Source organism: Drosophila santomea, chromosome X (genome assembly GCF_016746245.2).
Source record: "Drosophila santomea strain STO CAGO 1482 chromosome X, Prin_Dsan_1.1, whole genome shotgun sequence".
NCBI lineage: Eukaryota > Metazoa > Arthropoda > Insecta > Diptera > Drosophilidae > Drosophila > Drosophila santomea.
This window is the reverse complement of record NC_053021.2, coordinates 16681844-16705430: the sequence shown is the minus strand read 5'-3', so window position 1 is coordinate 16705430 and position 23587 is coordinate 16681844. Positions and strand designations below refer to the sequence as shown.

The following is a 23587-nucleotide window of genomic DNA, read 5'->3' as shown; positions in this document are numbered from 1 at the left end:
TCGAATGGATTGATTTGGAGCGGGCAAATTTGTGTAACCGGAAACGGAAGAGCAAGTAAACGTCATGTGCATTTGCTTAAATAACAAGCAATTTCCACAATAAACTATAGGTTCAGATTATTTTAGGTCATGAAGTCTCTTGTCTGCTAAAATGGCCCAAGAATGTGACTTATCAGAAAAAGTATAAGCAATCGAAATTATACTCCAATTTTTAATTTAGTATTCCACCATAGCGCTTTTCCAATGTATCGATATTAATCGTTTCGAAACCTGACAGGTTCAACTATCGTACAAGTTAACGGCACACCTATCGTTTAAAAATAAAGTGTAAATAAATATTCAAAGATCGTACAAAAATGCCAGTTAAATCATGCGACAGCGACTCCGACTCTGAGGATGACGCCCAGATGCGCCAGTTCCTGGAGGCGGCGGACACCACGCTGCTAACAAATGCCATGTTTCAATCGCAGCCAAAGTCGGATGGGGGCAAAGCAGCCAACGAGGAGCAGTCGGTGGCCACCAAGAAAAACGATGCACCACCGGTCAAAAGTGAACGCTACGTGGAGGATCAGGACGCGCCGGCCAGCGATTTGCAAATCTCTCAGGAGATGCAAACGCACATCTGGAGCAGGCTGAGTGGCATTATCCAGGAGCAAATCGAGTTCTCCCTGGATGCCCCCAAATGCGTGGCCAAACGGAAGCCGCCACCCGACAAAGTGAAGCTAGTGTCCAATGCCGATTGCTATTTGATCGCTGATTTGGTGGTGGAAGGTCCTGCGGGTCCGAAAAAGAAACCCACCATCAGGAGACGGACCCCCAAAGAGGACCATTCTGCGCCCGAAGCTCTGGACTCTGTGGTGGTCACTGGTGAGTCCATACTGGAAGGCAAGGACCTGCTCGCCTGGGCACAGAAAAAATCGCGCCACGACAAACTCTTTCAGTACAGAGCCAGCGATCCGAATGCAACCAAGCTGGTGGCCATTGAACCCACCAACGAGTTCACCAAGCGGAGGCGACAAAACAACTGGAACGAGTCCAGGATAAGCAAAAAGAAAAGTAATAAACAAAAGAAGTAGTTAAAGCTATTTAATGAGTACGTTTTCTAAGAATTGATCTTAGCTTAAGCCTAGAGATCTTAGTCGTTTTATAAAAAATTTGAAAGATTTGATTACTAGGGATATATCCGTGTGAGATATTTGCTCCCGGTGAGAATTATATAAATATGGGACACATTGAACAATCTAATAATAATTTGAGCTTAAAGTAATGAAAATATCGTAACAATTTTAAAAATCACGTCTCAAAAGTGGCGTGAAAGTTGCTAACCGTGGCGCCATTGCCATTTCCATTGCCGCCCGTGCTGCCATTGCCACTGGTCCCGGTCATGTTGGAGGTATTGGACGATATTTGGCCATCGAGCAGGCCGTACAGCATCTGCTGAGAGCTGACTGTGCCACTGGAGCCCGTGCTTCCGCCGAGATCCTGCAGCATATCGCCCATGGCCAAATTGCCGCCTATGCTCTGGCTGCTGCCGGTGGCGCTGTTGTCCAGGATGTTGAGGAAGTCGTGGCCATTGAACTCGTTGTGCTGCTTCTGCATGCTGCTCTGGCTCTCCTTCATCAGTTTGTCGTACTCCTGCAGCACGCTATTGAACTCGCCGATCTCGACGCGATTCCTGGCCAGCACCTTGTGCTTGTAGTAGTTGTGCACCTGGGTGAGCGAGGTGCCCGTTAGGGCAACATGGGCGCGCTCTAGGGGCACAAGCTGCAGCACCGTGGACTTTTGCAGCCGTGGCTGACTGTCATAGTAGCCGCGATACTCGCCGATGAAGCTGCGCAGGAACTCCTCGGTGGCATCCGTCAACAGCTGCACCGCCGATTCGGAACAGTCGGTGAAGCCGGCCAGGCGCAGCATGCCGCACATCACCTTGCGCATCGCCTGGCGGCAGGCACTGCTGGAGATCTCCGGATACGCCTGCGGATCCCCGCGGGAGTAGGCTGTGTCCACGGAGGGTGTAAACCAGATGGGCTTCTGGAACTTTTGGCTGCCCACCAGTTCGGCGGCGTTCTCTGGCGGAAAGTCCACTTCCGGTATCATGAGGCAGGGATTCAAGAGGTAGTTAGAACTTCCCTATGATTATATTATTAGGTTAATTGGGTAAATACTTCGGTTTAACCAGAACAGAACTTGCATTTTTATTGGAGTACGTTTCGATGAGGGACTGCAGAACTTCGGTTTGCTTCATCACCTCGATGGTCTGGGTAACCAGCGCGCTTTTCAGTTCCACCTTGTGGCTATATGGATTATATTTTTAGTTTACTGGCTGTGTTATACCTGTTATTTAGATTTATTTACTGTTTTTCATCCGGTTGCGGATCGCCGCGCAGACGAATCTCGTCCAGCTTGGGTTTCTTGGCCGCCGTGGGAACGTATTTGTCCGGTGTTAGTTGGACACCGTCGTCCTCTGCGGGCAGGGAGCCCCAGTGCTCCGTTTGCATGTTTATTCCCCTTAAAAACCTATGTATAACATTTACTTTACAATATTTTGTTTATTTATCCGGCCCTAAAATAATACGATTGGTTATCGGTTACTATCGATAAGTTCGGTTGCGCTGGTAAACGAATTACTCAACTCATTGAACTAAACAGCTGATGGTCGGTAAACATCGGCTTGGCCAGATGCATCTGGCAACCTTGGACTCGAACTTTTCGTTTTCGATTATAAGAAAGCGCTGTCGTAGTCAAAGTAAATAAAGGTTAGGATAAAATAACAATAATTTCGGAAAAACCCCATTCTCCAGACAGCTGGTTTTGGAAGTCAGGCCGGGCTTGTGTTTTTGTGGATCACGTCACACACACACATGTATTCACTTTTTCGGCCGCTTTGACAAATGGCAACGCCACGGCAGCTGGACACGCACACAAGCACAACATGTAATTATTTGTTTTCGTTTCAAGAATTTCAAAGGTAAAAACCGAAAGAAATACGTGGTCGGCAAGATAACGCAGCGACGCAGACGACGAGTGGGACTGTCCGGCGGATTGGCGGCAGCGGGTTACGGCGGATACAACGGCAACAAGATGCACCAGGAACACATGGACCTGCATGCGCCCGTGGACTTGAACAAGGTGAGTCTTTTCTAATGGGAATCGAATAAGAAGCCCCACTCAACTGGAAAATTTTCCTATTCCCTGGTGATGCGGATTTCCTTAGTCCCTGGACGAGATGACGCCGGAGGAGCGAATGCGGTAAGTGGAGGAGTGGCCTTCGAAAATGCATTCTTTTAATCATGTCAAATTTTCGGTTATCCAATTTCGCAGAGCGCAGCACCAACTGATGGTGGAGAAACATCGCGGCCACGACGCCATGCACTCCGAAATGGTGATCATTCTGTTTGTCACCCTGGTCATTGCCCAGATAATCCTGGTTGAGTGGAAGAAGCGGCACTACAGATCCTACGCTTTCGTCACCCTGCTGGCCATGTGGCTTATTCCGCTGATCATCTCCGTTAGCTTCGGCTGGCTGCGCTTCATAATCATCTGGCTGGTGTTCACCTGCATCACGGCACTGGTTATGCGCCGGGCCATCAGCAAGCCCATCCAGGGCACAACGCCTAGGTGAGTCACCGCTGATATGAACGGCACTCGACGAACGGCCAGATAATAGCCCATAAAATCCGCTTTCAGGCTCGTCTACAAGTGGTTCTACTTCATCTACAAGCTCAGCTATGGCCTTGGCCTTGTGGGCTATCTGGTGATCATGGCCGCCTTCCTGGGCATGAACTACATGTTCTCGCAGCCCCCAAACACCTGGATGGATGTGGGCCTGATGTTCTGCTTCTACGGCCTGTACATCGGTGTACTGGGGCGCGATATATCCGAGATATGTTCGGATAAGATGGCGGCAGCTATTGGCGTAAGTTTACCACGATACCTTGATACAAAATTGGAAAGTTATAACCTTGCGTTTGTCCTACAGTACTACACACCTCAGGGCATTCCCACCCGACATCTTGATCAGAATGTCTGCGCAGTGTGTGGCAATCAGTTGCTAGTCTCGGAGAAGGAAGAGGGCGTCATTGAGAACACCTACAAGTTGTCTTGTAACCACGTATTCCACGAGTTCTGTATACGTGGCTGGTGCATTGTGGGCAAGAAGCAAACGTGTCCCTATTGCAAGGAAAAGGTCGATCTCCAGAAGATGTTCCGCAATCCGTAAGCCATTCAGTGCCATCCGTGTGACTATCGTACTTAATATTGTTTCTCCGTTAGGTGGGAGAAGCCGCACGTATTGTACGGTCGCCTGCTGGACTGGATTCGCTGGCTGGTGGCCTGGCAACCGCTCATCTTTTTCATAGTACAAGGCATCAACTGGATGCTGGGACTGGAGTAGGTCCTGATTCCAGTATTGGCTTTCCTCGGCGTCTAGTCAAGCACACACACTTTGGATTAAGTCCTGCACATGTAACCACACGAAAAACTCGACGATTAACAACGACAGACCAACATGGAGGGGCTGCGAAACACCCGCACCACTAGCACCGTCGCCGTTCATTCCCCCGCTCCCCTCCACGACTCCTGAACTATAACGAAGATGACGGATGAAAGATCTGTAGACGAAGCCATCCGGATGCCTGCCATTGCCATCCAATCTGTTTCCGGGTTTCCAGTTCTGTGTGTGGTTAGCTTTTGGGCACCCAAAATTTTCCATTGGAGTCTTTAATCGAAACGTAAATGCAATTTTGGATATATGTATCTATATCTATATATTATACATAGCTATGTATTTATGTACATATGTGTGCCTGTGTGTATGTCTCCTAGGTATTATTACCAATTTTATTTTCTTGATTTCACTTAATTGCACTGGAGCTGGTTAGGAATATACATATACCAAAAAAAAAATCTATTGATAAAATACTCGAAACTCGTTTCACATTCACAGCGGGAGGGGTAATGCTTATTATTAATTTATTTTACTGGATTATACAAGTTCCATTGACCGCCAGCATTGCTGTCTCTTTCGATTTCGCTCGGCTCTTAAGAAAGTAACCGCTGCTTTGAAATAACAAGTTTCTTGCTTTATTGTAAGTTTTGATTTTAATCTTAAGGCAACAACAATAACAAAAGATAAGTGAAAGAAACCTGAAAGAAATCAGTGGGGAAGACCCCCTGGCATAACAGACTAAAATGGACAGAGTATGTGCTAAGCTTTGCCAGGAGCCGCAACAACATCCTGCTGACTTTCAGCATTCAGGCATTCAGGCACGGAAAATAGGATTATGACCGACTTTAAGGCGGAGTAACATGAACGAACTGCGTTATACATCTGCTTGTATGTACATCTACACCTAAAATTAGATTGAGCCACCGCTCAGTAGCCGGAGGCTCCGATCATCTTGCGGATCTGCTCGAAGGACAGCCAGAAAGTCAACGACCACGGTGCCATTCGTATCCAGCAGGGCAGGAAGCCTTTGTACAGCGCCACAAAGGCCTCCTTCGCAACCGTCTGACGCAGGCAGTCCACGGATCCGCGGTAGAGCAGGCCCCTGCAAGAATAATATAGGTGATTAGGGATTCTAGTGGTTAAACGCGGCAGTTGTTCACTTACCGCCCATTCTCGTCGGTGGGCTGGTTCATGATGCGCGTCTTAACCACATCAGCTGGCGTGCCCATGATCGCTGCCACGAATCCGGCGCAAACGGAGGCCAGTACGTGGACTGTGTGACAGTCGGGCATCTGCAGGCGGTCCATGATCAGATGCTTGATGGTGTCGTATGTGGTTAAGTCACCCAGATTAACCAACGCCGCTCGCTGCACATTCGGGATGCTGCCCTTCCACAGGCCCTTAATGCCGCCCCGCTGCACGATCTGGCGGAAGGCATGGCCAGCGGAGTGGACCCTCGGTGGCTCGCCCATCAGCCGTCGTCGACCTTCCATCTGGATTTGCACCTTGACCAGGTCAGCGGGCGAGGCAAGCCACTGGGCAACGGCTCCGGCGGTGACGCCGCACAGCGCCGACTTCCAAACCGGCAGAGCCTGGGTGCCATTCTGCGTGAACTCCTTGCGCATGAGGTCGTAGCTGCAGATCCTCACACCGCTGCGGATGAACATGGACAAGGAGAAGTCGGGTTAGAACTTGCTGAGCTAATGGCTGATGGCTGATGGCTAACAGCTGCTGGCAGATTGGCTGTGGCGGTGATCTAGTTGCTAGAATGAGGAGTTTTGGGAATGCCCACCTATAGACGACGTGTCGGTAGAGCGCCGGCGTTACGCCCTGCCACAGCTTCAGGGCGCCCTCCTCACGCGCAATCCCGAAGGCGGTGGCCACCATGCCGCGGTATTGCATCTGGTAATGGTAATCGTTGGGAATCGGTAATTGTGGGTGGTTCATTGTAGTATCTGTATCTGTTGCAGGCCGAAAAACACAATATTCACATGGAACAGGCACACACAAACGGGATGGGTTGGGCAGCGGGATGGGGGTCCTATATTAGTTGGCCGTTCCTATCGCATATCTAATTCAATTTACTTAGCTTACCCTAGAAGCCTTCTAAGTTGTTGTTAATGTATCCTGTCTAACAGAGCTTTTCGCTTAAGAAGTATTGAAGAAGTTTAATTTATATCATAATTGTATATCACTTTATTGATTCAATAATCTTTATAGCTTCATACTAACGATCTTCTCCTGAGGAACCGAGTTTGGCCATTCTAATATGCAACATGTTCTTTGTGGTAAGCAAACTGTTTTCTTTTAATAAGATTAGACTAGTATCTACTCATTTTTGTTAGCTATCGTTATCATATATTCTCTTAGTAATCAATTGTTCCAATACAGTCCATAAATACAATGGGGTTCAAACCAATCCAAACACACACACATACAAATGGGAAGAGGGAATGCGTATACGGGCACAGTGGATGAGCAAGCCAGGGTGGGGGCATGGGTGTGATCTGGGCAGAAGCTGTGACTGATACCGAAACACCTAGCCTAGCAAAGCGTCTTGTGAGCCCAGTCTTATCAGCATGGTCGTGCCCATTCCGATTTGCCATATCTCTGACGTTTGAAATACATTGCGATTGGAGTAGATAAATCGGAGGGGCAGCACCATCTTTGGTTTAGTTTGTAAGCTGGCGGATGGAATGGATGAGGGGGATGTGGATTAGGTTCCAGAGTTAGGAGTAACCAAAAGCCTGAGACAAAAGAACAACAAGCGGAAAGCAGTTAGTATGGGGTGTCACTCACATTGGACTTTCCAGCCGAATGGGCGGCACCTTCGCCCTGGATCTGCAGACGCGTCTTGGTCAGGTCCAAGGGATAGGTGGCCAGCTCTGCGATGGAGGCGGCCACCACGGAAACGATGTAGGTGCAGGCAAATGAGTCCGCGTAGTCGAACTTCACGGGTCGCAGCTGGTGGCGTCCACTGGAGGGCGCGGGACTGTTGCTTTTGCTTGGCGCCACGGCTGTCGAGGATTCGTCCGTTTTGGCGGCCATTTCCGAGCCGAGTTTCCTATCTGAAAGGCACAAGGGAGGGGGAGACTTAGTAACTTCGTTAAGCGTTGGGTAAACAAGCGCTAAACAAACTCGAGCAAGGCGAAACTTTCACACAATCGCGTGATGTGTGCGGGTGCTGGGCGCTCCGAACTTAAGCTCCGTGTCCCGCTGCGGAGCACGCCGATTGCGGTGGATTCCGGATGAGGATGTTGCCTGTGCCAACGTTCTGCTTCCGTGCATTTACATAACAACGTTTTGGCAACGCTTCTTTTGTTTTTTTCCTTTTCGGTTTGTGGGGCGAAGGCGGGGCACAAAAACAATAACAATGGCAATGGCAAATCAAAATCAAAACCAAATCGCGCTCTTATAAAACACTCGTTGGCACGCGCTGCTCTGGGCGGTTAATCATGTTTGTCCACCCCGCCTGCGAAAGCCGCTCTATTTATATCCTTTATAAAAAACTAAAAAGCCCGTAGTTATCAGCGCAATAAAAAAAACGCAACAAAAACTAATGCGATGCAGGCCAGGGCTGCCAGATAGATAGATGCACCTACGCGGCAAGAAATTGGAAATTAAATGTTCATATTGTTATAATATGTTAATAGTAATATGTATTTAATAGACAATGTTGTGGAAATGGTGTACAAAGTTTTAAGTTTAGGAGCACAAAAATTAATAAAATTTTATTATAAAATTAAATTCGATTCGATTTATACCCGAAAGTTTTGGCAAGTGTTCATTTGCTCTATCTGGCAACTCTGCTGCCGGGAACCTTTCAACTTGTTATCGATAAACGCGCGGCAAACTTGCATTGTGCGTCCAGATTTATTTATAATTTTGTCAAGTAACCCGGATTCCGGTATGCAAGCATTTTTGAAAACAGGAAAATCAACGGCGGGATCCGGAGATAAGAACCAGGGAGCTACGACGGCACGACGCAAGCCACCGGCTCCGTGGGTGGAGAAATAGTGAGTTGACGATTTCGTCAAATTGGACCACATGCTTATTTAAGTGTTTTCTTTCTTTCCAAATAACAAATACAGCCGGCCACGCAATGTGGATGATGTGGTGGAGCAGTCCGAGGTGGTGGCCGTGCTGCGCAAGTGCGTTGAGGGCGGGGACCTGCCCAATATGCTGCTCTACGGACCGCCCGGCACGGGCAAGACGAGTACGATCCTGGCTGCCAGCCGACAGATCTTTGGGGACATGTTCAAGGATCGCATCCTCGAGCTAAACGCCTCCGACGAGCGTGGCATCAATGTGGTGCGCACCAAGATCAAGAACTTCTCGCAGCTGTCGGCCAGCAGTGTGCGTCCGGACGGTAAGCCGTGTCCGCCCTTTAAGATCATCATTCTGGACGAGGCCGACTCGATGACCCATGCCGCACAGTCTGCGTTGCGTCGCACCATGGAGAAGGAGAGCCGGAGCACCCGCTTCTGCCTGATCTGCAACTACGTGTCCAGAATTATTGTGCCCATCACGTCGCGTTGCTCGAAATTCCGCTTCAAGGCGCTGGGCGACGACAAGGTGATCGATAGGCTGAAGTACATTTGCGAGAAGGAGGGGGTAAAGATAGAGGAGGATGCCTATAAATCCATTGTCAAAATTTCTGGCGGAGATCTGCGTCGCGCCATTACCACTCTGCAGTCCTGCTACCGCCTAAAAGGGCCCGAGCACGTCATCAACACTGCCGATCTGTTCGAGATGTCGGGCGTCATACCGGAGTACTATCTGGAGGACTACCTTGAGGTCTGTCGCTCTGGGAACTACGAGCGCCTGGAGCAGTTCGTGCGGGAGATCGGCTTCTCCGCCTACAGCGTTGGCCAAATGATGGAACAGTTCGTTGAGTTCATTGTCCATCATCCGGGGCTAAATGATCCGCAAAAAGCCACGATATGCGACAAGTTGGGCGTATGTATTGAGTGCATAGTTAGATATGTTTCCTCTTGTTTAATGGTTTCTTTGTCACTCAGGAATGCTGCTTTCGCCTGCAGGACGGCGGTTCCGAGTATCTGCAGATCATGGACCTTGGCTGCTGCATCATCTTAGCTTTAAAGTAATCTCATCCCACTCACCACATTCAGTATATGTATTTTTTTTCGCGACTGGAGTCTAAAATAAATTGTATATTTAATATGAACATCTGATAGTTGTATTTATGTATAAAACGTAGATTTCATAATCATTAACGGGGGAATCTATACTAAGGTTTTTTGGATATCTCATTAAAGTTCAAACTTAGTTCCCCTGAACCCCTCAACCAAATGCAAATGCTTTGGTCTGGTTTACGAATATTAGTTTAAGGTAAATGATGTCGTTTCGCTAGTTGGTTACAAACTCAAACTCCTCTTCCTCGCGCTCCCGCTTGACGGCAACTCCTACTCCAGATGAACCTCCTGCCCCGCTGGCATTTCCCGCTCCTGAACCGGATCCGCCAGCGATGCTGCCCACGGCCGCCGCATCGCTGTCTACCTCCATCTTGAGATCTCCGCCGGAGCCACTGGGCTCGCTCTTGACCTCCAGACCACCGCCGCCACCAGAGCCACCGGCGCTGGCCACCGTTTTTGTCGTTGTGGTGGTGGTAAACTTGATAACGGGTTTGGGAATGGTCACCACCTGCTGCTTGGCCACCACAGAGTGTGGTCTCTTTGGGCCATTGGCGCTGGAGACGGGTTTAACGACGGTCTTTAGCGGACGCCCCTCGACCGCCGACTTGGTCATTTTCTTGGGTTGATTGGTGGCTCGCAGCTTGTAGTTGACGCCGGTGAGGCAGTAGCGGTCGGGCGGCAGTCGAAGACCGCAGTGCGGCTTGATGGGTGGCAGGGGCATGCCGTTTCGTACGTCGGCCACCTTGGCCAGAACGTGACGCGCCGGCGGTCCGGTGAAACTCTTGTCCAGCGTCGTCTCGGTGGCCAGACGCACGTCGTCCATGTCGATGGTCTTCTTGCGTGCATGGTTAGCGTACACCTTGGCGTCGTCCAGAATGCAGGTGACATAGCCTGCAATTCAAGGCAGCATTTAGAAAAATGGAGGGAAAACCAAAAGATAAGCCGCCGCTTACGAAAGGTAAACTCCAGCATTTGGTTGACCACGCGCGGCTCGTACTCCTGAATATTCAGCTCCTTGAGGATGGACATGATCACCTGCGCGTCCTTCGGTACGTGCTTGATTTGGGCACTGATCTTGGCCTTTTCGGCCTTTTCCACACTCATACCTTTATGATTGTTTACTACTACTCTACTACAAAAAGATTGTTTATTTCATTGAAATTGTGCACGTACATATATATTAGTCTATCGAAAATCGATGCGTTTATGCGATACTATCGATACGCACGCCTAGTGTGGAAAACGCCGAACCGCTTGACTGCAGTGTGGCAACTCTGGCCAACGACTGACATTTTCAAAAGCAGCAATGTCTAAATCATAAATCGATTTGAAAATGTAGAAATTAAACTAATGAAGCTTATAGAAAACTTATTATTAAATATAACGAAATTCGCTTCATAGAATTTTGTGTGGATATGTTTCTTATCTCATCAGAAACAACAATTTCAATATATTTTGGAAAGAAAATTCCCAAACTTTTTTATTCAGCCAATTTAACTAGTCAAAATCACGAATAAAAATGCATTTTCTCCTTAACATTTGATCGAAATTAAAATCAACAACCCACCAAAATTAAATGAAAACAGTAAAACTTTAACGTAAGAAACTTTTATTCATTAAACGTACAGCTCTACATACAATATGCACTATACTTGGAAGACAATTGAAGCTTGTCGCGCATTATTACATTCATATACATTGTACAATGAAACTTTTAGCTTAGATACATACACATATTTGTTTATTATTATTTTAGATACGCTACATGTACGTTAAGTGCTACAATAAATTAACTCTTTATTGTTCCGTCTTTTAATCGCCATCTCGCCGTGGTCAACATATAAAACCATCCATCCATACGTCTCTCTATGATATTTGCAAAATAACGCGCAAACAATTCGCGCACCAAAAACTTGGACGCAACTTTGACTCAAGTCCCACGATCAGTTATACATACAAGCATATAGATATACATATATATATATATATACTATATATATATACTATATAGCTCTATATAGACTACAAACTAGATTCTTGTCGAAAAAAAAATGATGCTTTATATAATATTGTCATTGTCAGAATGTATGCAATTTAAGATTTCGTTAGCGGTTGCTCTATTTGATCGCCAAGTGGTTTGATTACTGGGGAGGGTTACCAGGTGCCCTCCTGGTCATGATTTGTGATCTCTATGCTGGTATTGCTTCAGCTTGCCCCTTTTGGGAGTCGCCCTAGTAGTTGTAGGGTCCGTACTGCGAGCCATGATAGTAGGGTCCTGGGTAGATCTGCGGCTGGGCATAGTTGGCATAGGGGGGATAGGGTGGCTGCTTCTGCGAGTAAACTGCAAATGGAAACACAAAATTAGTGACCAGATATAATAAGGGTTTTTTGTTGCTGGACGACATACCTGGCATCAGGTACTGCAGGTTCAGCTGCTCCTCCTTTTCCCGCTCGTTGCGCAGGCAAACGGCAGCGCCGGAGAGCAGGATGGACGCCAGGAGACAGGTTCCGATTCCTGCCCAGGCCACGATGTACGACCAGTCGTAGGCGATCTTCGTGTTGTCGCGCAGGACCTATTTAATCAAGATATCCAATAATAATAATCAATCCACATACTTGAGCAAAGTAGCTAGTGCACATACCGTGTTCCACTGCTGGAAGTAATCCTCGCCCACGACCTTCTCCTTCTCAAAGAACTCGACGGTGTGCCAGAGTCCCATGGCGCCGGCGGCCAGGAGACAGGTGACTAGCAGCAGGATCGAGGTGGCTGTAATGGCGCCCGAGGAGCGCTTCCAGCAGCCGGATAATCCGGTCCAGAACGCACAGAAGATGGTCACAAAGCTGATGATGAACAGGGCGATGCAGGAGCGGGCCAAATGGAGGCGCGATGTGGCGTCCTCGTTGGCGATCTTCTCGTCCTCCGCCTGCGGGAAGTAGTCAATGTTCGAGCAGTGCGTCTCGATCGGTGACAGATAGGTGGGCACTAAGCATTGGAAAAGGATTGGAAAAGGATTAAATATAGGATTAATATATGTATATGCATATATAGCATATGCAGCTTTACTACTCACCGGCTGAAACTGGCGGCCGCTCCTTGGGATAGCAGATCCTGAACAAGCCCCGTGTCCTCGTGTAGTAATAGTACTTCACGTTCATGTTGTGCAACAGGGACTCCGCATCCGAGTGCTTGGCGGCAAAGGACTGAAATGAAAAGGAAAATCCGTATTAGATAAGTTCAATTGCAGCCCTTCTATATAAGGAGTTTCTTTTCTGAGAGTAAAACTCTGGCACTCCCCATATACTGTATTTGATATGTACATATATTTATATGTATATTTATAGCTAGCGGATTAACCTTCTTGGGGAATTAGCGCCTAGAGTAAATGCCGCAATTCAAGCTCATGTCGCAGAATTGTTATTCAATCGAAATGTACACAAAGCCCCACTACATTTTCAATACATACTTATTAATAAACCCGTTTCCGCCCCTAGTGGGCGTATCTTGATAATGTGTCCAACTACCTCGCCCCAGACTCCATTAACAATCCCAATCGCAATCTCAGCGAGAAATACAGACAGTCAGCATTGAACCGCTGTCGATCATCATCATCATCCGGTCATCTTAACGATATACGGATGTTCGAATGTTCAGATAGTGTGGGTTGGATATGGTGCTATATGGCATATGCTTAAATGATGCGTGCATTGTGGCCCTTGTATCAGATCGTGTGGCATTTTGAACACGTTCCGCGGTTTTCCATTGTTTTTGATTTTACTTTTAGGCATTTGCTGCTGCTGGGTTGAGCAATTCTCGCGAGCGAGTCTACGACCCAAGGTTCATGATGTATAATACAGTGCGTTTCTGGGCTGTAAGGCCCTAGAGATCTCCAACTGATCATTGTCACCAGGGGTCGTGTCTCAGTGCAAGTTAATGTGGCGGCCTTGAGCTTAATGGGTTTTACTTGCGGTGTGCTAATCCGATAATTAAGATCTAATTAGATTTAACCCAGATATGATCTTTAACCCACGCGAAGAAGAGTCTTTTATAAGCATTACAATCCACAATTAATGTGGAAATTATTGAATGAGATCTATCAGTTTTACTTAAATCTTAAATCACCTTTATTTCAACCTCCAAGTTGAAGTGTGATCATAGATGAATAAAAATATGACGCATTTGATTAAATCACCATTCAATCTTTTGGAACCCACTGCCCATTGAGTCTGGAATCGTGCTGTGAACATAATGGAACTCCACGTAGTGCTGTCTAGTATTTCGATCCCTAATCACCCCCCAGCACCTGGCCAGAAATTTCTCTGCGTGTAAATCCGAGTGAAATCCAACTATCTCGAGTGATATCACGTTCCTCACGTTTTGGCACTTTGCCAGAAATTCTACGATTTCGGTTAACGCGGATGATCGTTGGCTTTTCCACCTTTTTTTTTTTTTTTTTTCCAAATGGCGAGGGAAATCGCACACAGACGCGAGGCGAGACTAGTTTTTCACCATCGCAGCCATGCATTTTCATGAGGGGAAAAGAAATGGAGCCGAAAAACGTGTTTTACTCTACGGTATGTCCGGTACTTAAACAACAATGGGAAATCCAAAAAAACAAAAAAAATGGAGAAAAATATAAGAGTTGGGGGGTTCGTCGCCCAGTTCATATCGAAAAGAGTTTTCAGTTTTTGCTATCTATACTCAAATATGTATATATATGTATGTACATCGAACTGGGCGCTTATGTAAATTGGCGGCTGGCTGGAAAATGATTTTCGCTTGCGTAACTCTCGTCTGGAGACGATGGTTAGGGCACCGTGAACTGGTTAGGGCGTTCCACCTTCCATTTCCATTTCCATTTCTATGACCATCACCATCACCATTACCATTCGCTGCTATTGAGAAAGGTTTTCGCTTGGCTCGGCTCCTCAAAAAAGCTGGGCTCCCTTTTTATTAGCGCCTCTTCAGCGGATTAATTTTGTAACTTTCTTATGAAAGTCTTGGGCAATTAAGGGCCCTCGGACTGGTAACATTCAACAAATTGTGCAGCATTCAATCAGGAAACGCATTCGGCTGTGAACAGAAAAAACAAAAAAAAAAAACAAAAAACCCGGAGAGATACTGCCCACAAATCCGTAGAAATCGGTAATCATTGGGGGGAAAGAAGGTGGAGATGCAGTTGGAAAACGAGAGCGATTCGAATTATCGGTTGGTTAGCTGGATTAATACGGCATACTATATAGATATATAGCTACTATATCTATATAGCTATAGATATAGATATGGCCATGTGGTTAAGGGGTTACGCATGGCGAGATATCGATTGCGAACAAAACTGTAATGCGAAAAGTGCTTCAAGGTTGATCGCTGATCAGATCGGAAGGCCCAGTGCATCGGTGAAAATATGACAGCCAAGCCAGCGATTTCTTCGACTTTATCGGATCGATAATACAATGCACGTTGTTCTGGGAACCCAAATCAATACGATTTCATCAGCGGCCCCACAAAACACCAAACTCAACACAACTTTCTTCAAACGAATTGCCCATCGTGCGGCATGGAAAGAAAGTCTTGGAAGTCGAAAGACTGTGTCAAAAAGCTTTAATTTGTTGCTGATAAGATAATCCCACGAATGGGACACTAAATCACGATTTAACGTTTAAAACGGGTGACTGGAAAAGTTAGGGATTACATTTTAAGATGGTAGCATTTTGTACTGCGATACAAGCTATAGTAGTAAGCAGATAGTAATATTTAAATTGGCCATAATGAAATGCACATGTGAGTTTGATCGCAATGGTGGCATACAAATTATTCAGCAATCCAATGATTCGAATTCAAGTTCCCCTGTGTGTAGAAATTCCATTCGATCGGTGGAACTGCGGAACTGCAACCACTTGGCAGTCGGTTGGTGGTTCAGTGGCTTAGTGGTTCGCTGGTTCGGTGGTTCGGTGGTTGCCTCAGTTACCAGAGCTCAGTGGCTCAGTTGGACACTTGGTAAGTTGGCAAGTTGGCAAGTTGGTAAGTTGGCAAGGCACAAATATTTTTATGACACCCGGGCCGCAGCACATGCGAAACTAGTTTGGGGCCTACTACCAGAGTGCAGAGTATATCCCCAACCCCCACAGCCCCCTAATCCCCCCAATCCCCCCACTTTGTGGCGACGACGGATGTCGGTGATTAGCCAATCGGACGGACGGCATTTGTAAGGCTGAAACCAGATAAAAGACCGCCGAGAGTGGCAAACTGGATCGGTTCTTGAGCGCAGGACGGGATGCCAGCAGCTGTGCTCCAAGTTTCCCCCAACTCCCAAACACGAAAAACAGCCTATCGTGAAATGCACTCAAGTCAAGGCCGCAGCTGAATTGGATTGAACCACCTCCCACTTGGGCGCAAAAATATCAACGAGATTAGTCATATTCTACGTATTTATGGCTAGCAAAAGATATATGTATATCTGAGGCAAATTTCAGGAGAAAAAACAGTAAGCCCACAAGTAAATAAAAATTAAACTTAAGTATTATTGAAACTTTTAAGTTATATGATCAGATCATATAATCAGTGAGATAGCAGATTATTAAACACATTTTAAAAACATACTGTTTCCCTATCAAGGCAGCTTGTTAACACACTAAGGTTGCATTACTCTCTACCTCCATTCCTTTGTGCCCCCATTTTGTTGCAGTGCAGCCATTAATGAATAATTTATAACACACTGCACCCAAGACAATGCAAAACAAAAAACAGTTTGCAACAATTCCGATGCACAGACAACATCAATTTAAGCCATCGGGCAACTGGCAACTGGTTTCTCTATTTCTGGTTTCTCGATTTGTCAAAAACGGAGAAAAAACTGAAAAAAAACTGAAAAAACTGAAAAAAAACTGAAAAGAAACTGAAAAAACGAAAAAAGGTCGTGGGAGCACGACATTGAGGAAAGATCGCTGAGGTATTTCAATTCGACACCGCATTCTTGACACTCGTCGGCGCACTTTGGCCCACACAGATACTTAGATACTTAGATACATAGATCTGTAGATAGATGGATTGTTAGATTGCTAGATGGCAATTACAGAGCCCAAAGAAGGCACATTTTATGCCATTTATGTGGAAGACTCTGCGACGCGGAAGTCGCCACATTTGTGGATAAAAAGTGATAATGAAAAAGTAATAATAGAGGCGGCCAGCAGAAACCTGAAACCGATTGAAATCAAATGATTTGTTTATTGATTCAAGTGGCGAATAGAAAAAAAACAACAAGAAAACACACGCACGCGATAATCGCTTGAAATTCGGTTTGCTCTGCCCGTCTTTTACTTCTACCAATTTGTACATATGTATATATATTTATTTTTATTTTTCATACATATATATTTTTTTGCACTTGTGGGAAGCGAAAGCGTTTTCAATCGCACGCTCAAGCGGTCTCCATAATGAGGAACCTCGGATGCTGCGATCTTCGAGATCTTCGAGATCCAAGAATCTTGCATGCGGATAATTGCGATGAAATTAAGTTTCGTACATCGTATAGCCTTAATTTTCAATTGCCGGAACCTGATTATTCGCTGGAAAATGGCGAACTTAAGGGTGCTTGCAGATTTTTATGGTGAAATGTGCGATCATTATAATATCTATACCATTTAGCGCGATTGCCTAACCAAGGAATCTGTGAATCCTGGAAAAATATTCCAATTTATTCAAGTGCTGTTTATTTGCTGGAAAATTACGATTTCACAGGATTAAAAATAATAACATGTGGGATCATAAAAAATCTATCTCTATCCCACAAGACGCTTGTTTATCAATAGAAATGTAATATTTTTGAATATGTTGCTCATTGAAGAATTGACTTTCAGTATCCCTGCTTAAAACTCCCTTTCGTATTATGTCTTTAGGTTCTCTTGACTTGTTATGTGACTTGTTAGAAAGCCATTTGGAACCGGAAACACCGACCAGTTCCCGATAATCTCAGATTCTTAACCGAAATTCTCCCAGGCTAAAATCAAAACACATTCTATTGGATTTCAGTCAAGTGCAATTAATTTGATGCTAATTCAAGCCAATCGCTGGAAGTGCTGATTAATCAACCTGGAATTTCACATGATGTCAGCAATAAAATAATAAATTAAACACTCAGTGATGGCGTCAATACCTATTGGCGGTGCCGTAAAAAATGGGTTCCACTTCAGTTAAAATGCCGCAAAAAAACAAAAAAATCAGCGAAGAAAGGTGGCCGAAAGAAGAAGAAGGAGAAGAAAAGAAATCTTCTGTCACACACGGCGTATGCGCAACCGCAGCTGAAAATAATTAATTTCACATCGCGAATTAACATGTGTTTCGTTTCGTCTTTCTCCCGACAAAAAGCTTACTAAGCGTAAAGACCCAACACGAAATTCATTCATCGCCATCGCCATCGCCATTGCCAAATGGCAGGGAAAACGGCCAACTGGAAAGAGCCGGGCCAACTAAATAAATGAGCAACGGCAGCTTTTCATTTGATATTTGACTTGGTTTTCGGTCTTTGCTTTGGTTTTTCCTATTGCTTTTGTGTTTGCAACCACTTTTTCCTTTGGACATTAGCTATGTTTTTGGCTTTTTGTCATCGCATTGCATTGCCCAAAGTAAGATTGCTGCAAAATGAAATCGAAGACACGGCAAAATGAAGGTTTGCACATTGCCAATATACGCGGAGAAAATATTTGTAAATAATTACGGGTTAGGTCCCGATATAAAAATGTATCCTTTGGGATAATCCTTTGGGTTTATTATGAAATATCTTGAATGCAAAGTATACACTATTTCTTACAAATTTCTATTGAAGATCTTCCATTGCAGTTCATTTAAAATGGGTAGCAAATTCCAAGAGAATTATTATGTAAATGTTTAATTCGAAAAGTACAACATACTTGGACCTACATATGTACATATGTATGTTTATAATTCATTTTTTGCGTAGCGTGGGGAGAAGGGTTTTCTCTTTTCACCGATCGAACAACGAACCCCGCGATTCGAGTTAAAGACGCGGCTCCAATCCAAAACGCAGCTCCATCAATTTCGGCTTGGGTGCCCGGGGATACCAGATACCAGATACCGGACCCCCTCCCAACCAACCCACCCCCCTGCCCAAGCGGAGAGAGGGAGAAAGAGAGAGAAAGAGACACCACCACCTGCGAGTTAGGGCCAAAAAGCGAAGTGGCAAACCAAACCGGCCAACTAGCCGCATACCAATTTTGAGTCGTCGTGCTTGTCTCGAAAACGTGAAACGAGTGAAAACTCAACTCGAAAACCAGTTTGTGGGTTGGGATGTGGATTGCGATATAGGCGTGGATACGATCCAAAGCCCCAAAGCCAAAGCCAAAGCCAAATGCTTTGGCCTAAGACAAAACCAAAAGCAACATGGCACTGGCATGGCAGCCAGTAGCAGGGAACTTCGAACACGTTGGATGCACACAAGGAGTAGCAGGATCGGTGGGGAAAGCTAGAAGTAGATGGGGAAGTTAGTGGTCAGGGCAAAGATGTAGAAAATTCAAGGAAAAGGGCGGCCTGAAAGCTAGGAAGACTTATATTCCACACAAAAGAAGAAAAAAGTACTATAAACCGTATGCAATGTGCTTCTATGTACAGATCAGACAAGATAAGTAATATTGTAAGATATATGAGTAAGAAATTACTGTCAGTGCTTATTGAATCGCTCAAGATTGTAGTTTTCATTTCCCATTATAATAGATTCCGCTGGACTTCTTCCGAAGAAAACGATTGTAATTAGCTGAAGAAAGGTTGGAAATGTTCATATTCTGACAACATCATCATTATTCCGTCGACTGACTTCCCAGGATTCCCAACCTTTTTGAGTAGCGCTCATAATCGCTGTGGGTATTCAATTCCCCACTCCCCCGGGGATGCACTTCCTCTGGCCAGGTAGCCCATCTCGAGTTACCTGTTGCACCTGAGCGGTTCTTCAAAGGCTCTTCCAGGGGCGGAAATCGAAGGAGCAAGAAAGAGAGAGAGATAAAGAAGCAACGTGGATGGGGGGAGAGGGGAGCGATGACCCAAAATGGGGGAGGTCAAGGCAGACGATTGCTTCTAATGGCTTTATAAGTGTCCGAAGCACTGAAGATTTCGAAACACGGCGAGATTCGAAACTCACCGCAATTATCGCTCCCTCGATTCCATTGAAACTTTCGGATTAGGCGACAAATTCGAAAAACGTGCAAATATTTTTAGCACACTTTGAGTGCTTTTCTTCCTCTTCTTCAGCTTTGTTTTTTATTGTTTTTTCATTTTTTTTTTTTTGGTTTTTAGCTAACTTGTTTTGGTATGATTGGTATGCGCACGCACACTGCCGCAATTTTACACCTATTTCCATAGTGCGCTCTCATCTGAAGTTCTCTCGGTTGCACCTACAAGTCGGAGTTGAGTTTTCTACAGTGGCACCTCATTAACACAAACTGATACGTTTTAGGAACCGTTTGTGTATTATTAATTATATTAACACACATTTCAGCAAATAACGAGTAACCAACTTAAAGTAGAACATTTTACTACGTTGTGAAGGAATGAAAGATGTGGTAATCCGAAGTTTGACTGTATTTGCAATGCAAACTGTAAAATGGTGTGGCTCCCTCCACTTCTCCCCCCTTTCTCCTCTTTCTGCGGCCTCTTCTGCCTGGGCTCTTCTTCTTTTCTCGCTTCTCATTCATCGCGTTTGGCTTGGCTAAGCGCTCGCGTAGAAAGTTTGAACGTTAACGGCCGTTGCCCACCCTCCACCCCCCACTCCGGCTTTCCGCCACCGCCCCTCACTCCACTCCACTCCCTCCCTTCGTCGCTCCCCCACCTCCTTCCAATGCCAGTTGTTCGTGTGTTTGCTTTCGACCTTTCTTCTTCTCCGCCTTGCCCTTATTTTCTTTTGGCCAAGCACAAAACGAGCGACTGTTACTGTTACCTCCGTTTGTTGCTGTTGCCTTCGTGCCTTCATCTCCCCTCCCTTTTCTCCAACTCCTCCTGCCTCTCTTCTTTCGCCCTCCTCATCCTCCTCCACCTACTCCGCACAGTGGGCCGCGCACACCTGTTTGCAGTGCACAAATGTCAGCAAGTGCATCTTAATCATCTTGTTTATCTCAGCACCGCTAAAGATAAGATTCTTGGAAGGGGCAACACGGATAACAAAAGATATTCAAAGAAGTTTGTGCATCTAAATGTAACTACTATTATTTTTGGTAGAGTATAATTCACATAGTCCTTTTAATTCAACAGATATTTCTTTTGATGCTACTATCTTTAAAGTATAAGGACCATAATCCTTGTCGTATTTATTTTTATAAACCTTTTATACATTTCTAATGACATTGGTGAACTGTTGGTCTTTCTCCTCAATTGATATCTATTGTATAGGTATAGGTATATCATAGGTATATATATCATATATATATATCATATTCCTTTCCAATTCCCAAATGTTACCATACCAGAGTCACCAAAGTACCATTATATCGCTTTGTGGCACGACTTTGAATCCGATCTTTTCGGATTTCTTAAGCTGTTGCCTAATCCCCGCCTGGATTTACACATTCACCACGGCTCTGGGCCCAATGTGCGGAGCTTGTAACCGGAGTTTAAGCTCCCTCCTAACAGCCAGAGTCTTCTGCTTTGGCTAAGACTGTTAAGAGTGTTTCTGTAGCTGTGGCTTCTGCCACGCAGTCGCAGATGCACCGTATGTATATTTTGGTGGCGCTGGCTCTGGTTGTGGATCTGGCCTTAGCTGATTATGTATTCCAAGCGGATGGGCCTTGGGTTAATTCGATTTGTAGCCCCCCACTGCTCTGTCACTGGAGACCAAAGACCAAAGACTGCAGACTAAAGACTGCAGACTAAAGACGGCAGACTAAAGACTGCAGACTAAAGACGGCAGGCTAAAGACTGCAGACTCAAGACTGCAGATTAAAGACTACAGACTAAAGACTACAGATGAGAAGAAGAAGACTCACCTGTATTTGGTTGCGCCAGACATCGTAGTGCAGCCAATTATCCGTGGAGAAGGCGATCGCCAGCAGGGCGGTGGCGATGATCGCGCAGATCGTCGCTATAGATAGGGTTACGGCCGAGCAGGGCATGCTGGTGTTTTATTCCCCGGAACTGTTTCGGCTGTGATACGGGATTTATACAACGAAAATCCGCGAGAAGAAAACAATAACTACAGTTGCTATTAGTTTTCTTTCGATTTGTAATCTCCAGCGTCTTCTATGTCTTCTCCTTCTTCCGCAGCTAGATTCTGCCGCTTCTTCTTGAACTGCTGCTACTGCTGCTGCACAAATACACAGTTAAAAGAGCAGCAACCAGTTTGGAAGGCACAGTAAAAAAAAAAACAACCAACGTTCGTGAAAAAAAATAATAATTTTAGCAACGGGCCAGCACTAACACACTGACACGGGCTCCACTACACACGCACACAACACGATACACACACACACACGCGCGCGCCGGCGAAGAATCTGAGCTGGAGAATTGAGAACGGAGAAGTGAGAATCTGGATCTGGGCAGCGAAGAGACGGAGAACTGATAACCAAGACGTTGTGATCGCAACAACGTTCGCCAGCGGACTGAAAATCGTCGGCGACTGAGCCCGACTTCAGGTAATACCAAATACCCATATACCATTGGTATGGTATACCCATACACATGCACACATACCCATAGTCTCAAGTCGCAGTCGGCGTTTCATTTGAGCGCTTTGCAATGCAGCCGACTTGCGGGGGGAGGAGAGTTGGGAGCAGGAGGCAAGGAGACGGTGCCTCTTCTACCTGCTGGATAAAGCAAAAACAAGAAAGGAGAGACTGTTTCGGTGGCAGCCGGACCATGGAATACCCTAACAGAATGCCTATTTCTCTATCGATTTATGGCAAACTCGATATGATCCTCTATAAGCTCATTATGCATTCATGTACCAAGTTTCAGATTTTTATAGTCGATAAAACGAGAATTGCGTTAATGTGACCTAATGTTATCGTATCTGCGGAACCCACGACTGGATAATCACAGCGAAACAGGATCCCTATGATATCCTGAGAAAACAAGTAGATTTTGCTAAAATAACATACAAGATCTAGTAACCTCTAGATAGGGTATACGAAAAGCAAACAACAACAAAGCAGCAGCCTGTTGATCTTTTCGTGAGTTTGTTTGGTATTTGGTATGCGGTGCTGCCTGTGCCAGTGGTTTCGGAGTCCCAGTGGGCAGGAAGGTAGGACGCGAGGCAGAAAGGCACACAGGCACATGGGCGTAGGCGGTGGGCTGGAACTCGAGGGGGGGCGTTCAAAGGGGAGTGCTGGTGCTCCCATATCTCGACCGTATCGCAGTTATGCCACGCCAGATCGTAACTCTGTCAAAACTAAACCACATATTTTATTAACAACGTATTGGGATCAGCCTCCTAAGTACAAATACCCATTACACTGAAGGATTATTATCATAGTTAGGATCTAAGGATCATAATGCGTATTTCTACGGAACTTTTGTGATGAAGCATACGTTAATATTATTACTAGCACACCCATTGAAACAGTATTGTATCAAAGCCTGAATAAACATACATCAATTGGCGATGAAGTCAGATTAGAAAGCCTATATCTTAAATGGTTCATTTGAAAACAACACAATACGTCCAGCTGCATAGAGAGCCATTAGCTTCTGGGGCGAGAATCTATATATTCAAATACATAATCTGAAAATCCGCCCACATGAGGTGCGATTAGTGCGGCCTTTTCCATCGCCTGCTGTTAATCAGGGCGCAGCCAATTTCTCGCAGTGTGCAATTGACCCAAAGATGCTGCGGCTGCGCAGGTAAAAATATATACATCTCGTCTACAGACTTATCCATAAACAGATATGTACATAGGTGTGTGTGTGTGTGCGGCATTGGCATCTCGCTGCGTCTACTTGTTGTTGTTGATTTTCATCGGCTTTAATGCCTTTGTCTATTTTGGGTTTCTG

General features: G+C 45.6%; 7 protein-coding genes across 8 annotated transcripts; 3 read left to right on the top strand and 4 right to left on the bottom strand.

The window, feature by feature from the left end:
• The first annotated feature begins 288 nt into the window (after positions 1-288).
• On the top strand, positions 289-1076 carry LOC120455031. Its single transcript, XM_039640863.2, has one exon. The coding sequence runs from the start codon at positions 357-359 to the stop codon at positions 1074-1076; it is 720 nt and encodes a 239-aa protein (XP_039496797.1). The 5' UTR covers positions 289-356.
• On the bottom strand, positions 1072-2596 carry LOC120455026. Its single transcript, XM_039640857.1, has 3 exons — positions 2356-2596; positions 2192-2294; positions 1072-2130 (listed from the first exon to the last, which is right to left on the bottom strand). The coding sequence occupies exons 1-3, from the start codon at positions 2496-2498 to the stop codon at positions 1294-1296; spliced, it is 1083 nt and encodes a 360-aa protein (XP_039496791.1). The 5' UTR covers positions 2499-2596; the 3' UTR covers positions 1072-1293.
• A 73-nt stretch (positions 2597-2669) lies between these two features.
• Positions 2670-4920, top strand: LOC120455029 (RING finger protein 121). Its single transcript, XM_039640860.1, has 7 exons — positions 2670-2756; positions 2959-3129; positions 3215-3249; positions 3322-3618; positions 3688-3916; positions 3980-4215; positions 4273-4920. The coding sequence occupies exons 2-7, from the start codon at positions 3082-3084 to the stop codon at positions 4391-4393; spliced, it is 966 nt and encodes a 321-aa protein (XP_039496794.1). The 5' UTR covers positions 2670-2756; positions 2959-3081; the 3' UTR covers positions 4394-4920.
• Positions 4921-5059: 139 nt separating this feature from the next.
• Positions 5060-8024, bottom strand: LOC120455028 (mitochondrial uncoupling protein 4). 2 transcript variants are annotated; one of them, XM_039640859.2, is made up of 5 exons: positions 7586-8013; positions 7247-7515; positions 6240-6349; positions 5612-6100; positions 5060-5549 (listed from the first exon to the last, which is right to left on the bottom strand). In XM_039640859.2, exons 2-5 carry the CDS (start codon positions 7493-7495, stop codon positions 5375-5377), a joined length of 1023 nt encoding a protein of 340 aa, XP_039496793.1. In that variant the 5' UTR covers positions 7496-7515; positions 7586-8013; the 3' UTR covers positions 5060-5374. The 2 variants fall into 2 exon arrangements, with proteins under 2 accessions (XP_039496793.1, XP_043862466.1); XM_044006531.1 differs by lacking the exons at positions 5060-5549; positions 6240-6349 and having other exon boundaries at positions 5828-6100; positions 7586-8024.
• Positions 8025-8273: 249 nt separating this feature from the next.
• Positions 8274-9635, top strand: LOC120455027 (replication factor C subunit 4). Its single transcript, XM_039640858.2, has 3 exons — positions 8274-8463; positions 8539-9406; positions 9469-9635. Exons 1-3 carry the CDS (start codon positions 8357-8359, stop codon positions 9553-9555), a joined length of 1062 nt encoding a protein of 353 aa, XP_039496792.1. The 5' UTR covers positions 8274-8356; the 3' UTR covers positions 9556-9635.
• LOC120455030 (transcription initiation factor TFIID subunit 9) lies at positions 9602-10797 on the bottom strand. Its single transcript, XM_039640862.2, has 2 exons — positions 10557-10797; positions 9602-10494 (listed from the first exon to the last, which is right to left on the bottom strand). Exons 1-2 carry the CDS (start codon positions 10705-10707, stop codon positions 9818-9820), a joined length of 828 nt encoding a protein of 275 aa, XP_039496796.1. The 5' UTR covers positions 10708-10797; the 3' UTR covers positions 9602-9817.
• A 398-nt stretch (positions 10798-11195) lies between these two features.
• LOC120455104 lies at positions 11196-22217 on the bottom strand. Its single transcript, XM_039640985.2, has 5 exons — positions 21586-22217; positions 12675-12804; positions 12246-12586; positions 12011-12176; positions 11196-11944 (listed from the first exon to the last, which is right to left on the bottom strand). Exons 1-5 carry the CDS (start codon positions 21709-21711, stop codon positions 11835-11837), a joined length of 873 nt encoding a protein of 290 aa, XP_039496919.1. The 5' UTR covers positions 21712-22217; the 3' UTR covers positions 11196-11834.
• Between the last annotated feature and the right edge of the window lie 1370 nt (positions 22218-23587).

What these genes read in the sequence shown, in the direction of transcription:
- LOC120455030 (XM_039640862.2), bottom strand. Translation starts at nt 10,707, where the DNA reads ATGAGTGTGGAAAAGGCCGAAAAGGCCAAGATCAGTGCCCAAATCAAG. An exon ending in AATGCTGGAGTTTACCTTTC is followed by an intron (nt 10,495 to 10,556) that starts GTAAGCGGCGGC and finishes CTTGAATTGCAG; the next exon opens with GCTATGTCACCTGCATTCTG.
- LOC120455027 (XM_039640858.2), top strand. Translation starts at nt 8,357, where the DNA reads ATGCAAGCATTTTTGAAAACAGGAAAATCAACGGCGGGATCCGGAGAT. An exon ending in GCTCCGTGGGTGGAGAAATA is followed by an intron (nt 8,464 to 8,538) that starts GTGAGTTGACGA and finishes TAACAAATACAG; the next exon opens with CCGGCCACGCAATGTGGATG. An exon ending in CGATATGCGACAAGTTGGGC is followed by an intron (nt 9,407 to 9,468) that starts GTATGTATTGAG and finishes TTTGTCACTCAG; the next exon opens with GAATGCTGCTTTCGCCTGCA.
- LOC120455104 (XM_039640985.2), bottom strand. Translation starts at nt 21,711, where the DNA reads ATGCCCTGCTCGGCCGTAACCCTATCTATAGCGACGATCTGCGCGATC. An exon ending in GCGGCCGCCAGTTTCAGCCG is followed by an intron (nt 12,587 to 12,674) that starts GTGAGTAGTAAA and finishes TCCAATGCTTAG; the next exon opens with TGCCCACCTATCTGTCACCG. An exon ending in CCTGCAGTACCTGATGCCAG is followed by an intron (nt 11,945 to 12,010) that starts GTATGTCGTCCA and finishes TTCCATTTGCAG; the next exon opens with TTTACTCGCAGAAGCAGCCA.
- LOC120455029 (XM_039640860.1), top strand. Translation starts at nt 3,082, where the DNA reads ATGCACCAGGAACACATGGACCTGCATGCGCCCGTGGACTTGAACAAG. An exon ending in AGATGGCGGCAGCTATTGGC is followed by an intron (nt 3,917 to 3,979) that starts GTAAGTTTACCA and finishes TTTGTCCTACAG; the next exon opens with TACTACACACCTCAGGGCAT. An exon ending in CAGAAGATGTTCCGCAATCC is followed by an intron (nt 4,216 to 4,272) that starts GTAAGCCATTCA and finishes TTTCTCCGTTAG; the next exon opens with GTGGGAGAAGCCGCACGTAT.
- LOC120455028 (XM_039640859.2), bottom strand. Translation starts at nt 7,495, where the DNA reads ATGGCCGCCAAAACGGACGAATCCTCGACAGCCGTGGCGCCAAGCAAA. An exon ending in TACCGACACGTCGTCTATAG is followed by an intron (nt 6,101 to 6,239) that starts GTGGGCATTCCC and finishes GTTCATCCGCAG; the next exon opens with CGGTGTGAGGATCTGCAGCT. An exon ending in CCCACCGACGAGAATGGGCG is followed by an intron (nt 5,550 to 5,611) that starts GTAAGTGAACAA and finishes TTATTCTTGCAG; the next exon opens with GGGCCTGCTCTACCGCGGAT.
- LOC120455031 (XM_039640863.2), top strand. Translation starts at nt 357, where the DNA reads ATGCCAGTTAAATCATGCGACAGCGACTCCGACTCTGAGGATGACGCC.
- LOC120455026 (XM_039640857.1), bottom strand. Translation starts at nt 2,498, where the DNA reads ATGCAAACGGAGCACTGGGGCTCCCTGCCCGCAGAGGACGACGGTGTC. An exon ending in CCGCAACCGGATGAAAAACA is followed by an intron (nt 2,295 to 2,355) that starts GTAAATAAATCT and finishes TAATCCATATAG; the next exon opens with CCACAAGGTGGAACTGAAAA. An exon ending in AAACGTACTCCAATAAAAAT is followed by an intron (nt 2,131 to 2,191) that starts GCAAGTTCTGTT and finishes ATATAATCATAG; the next exon opens with GGAAGTTCTAACTACCTCTT.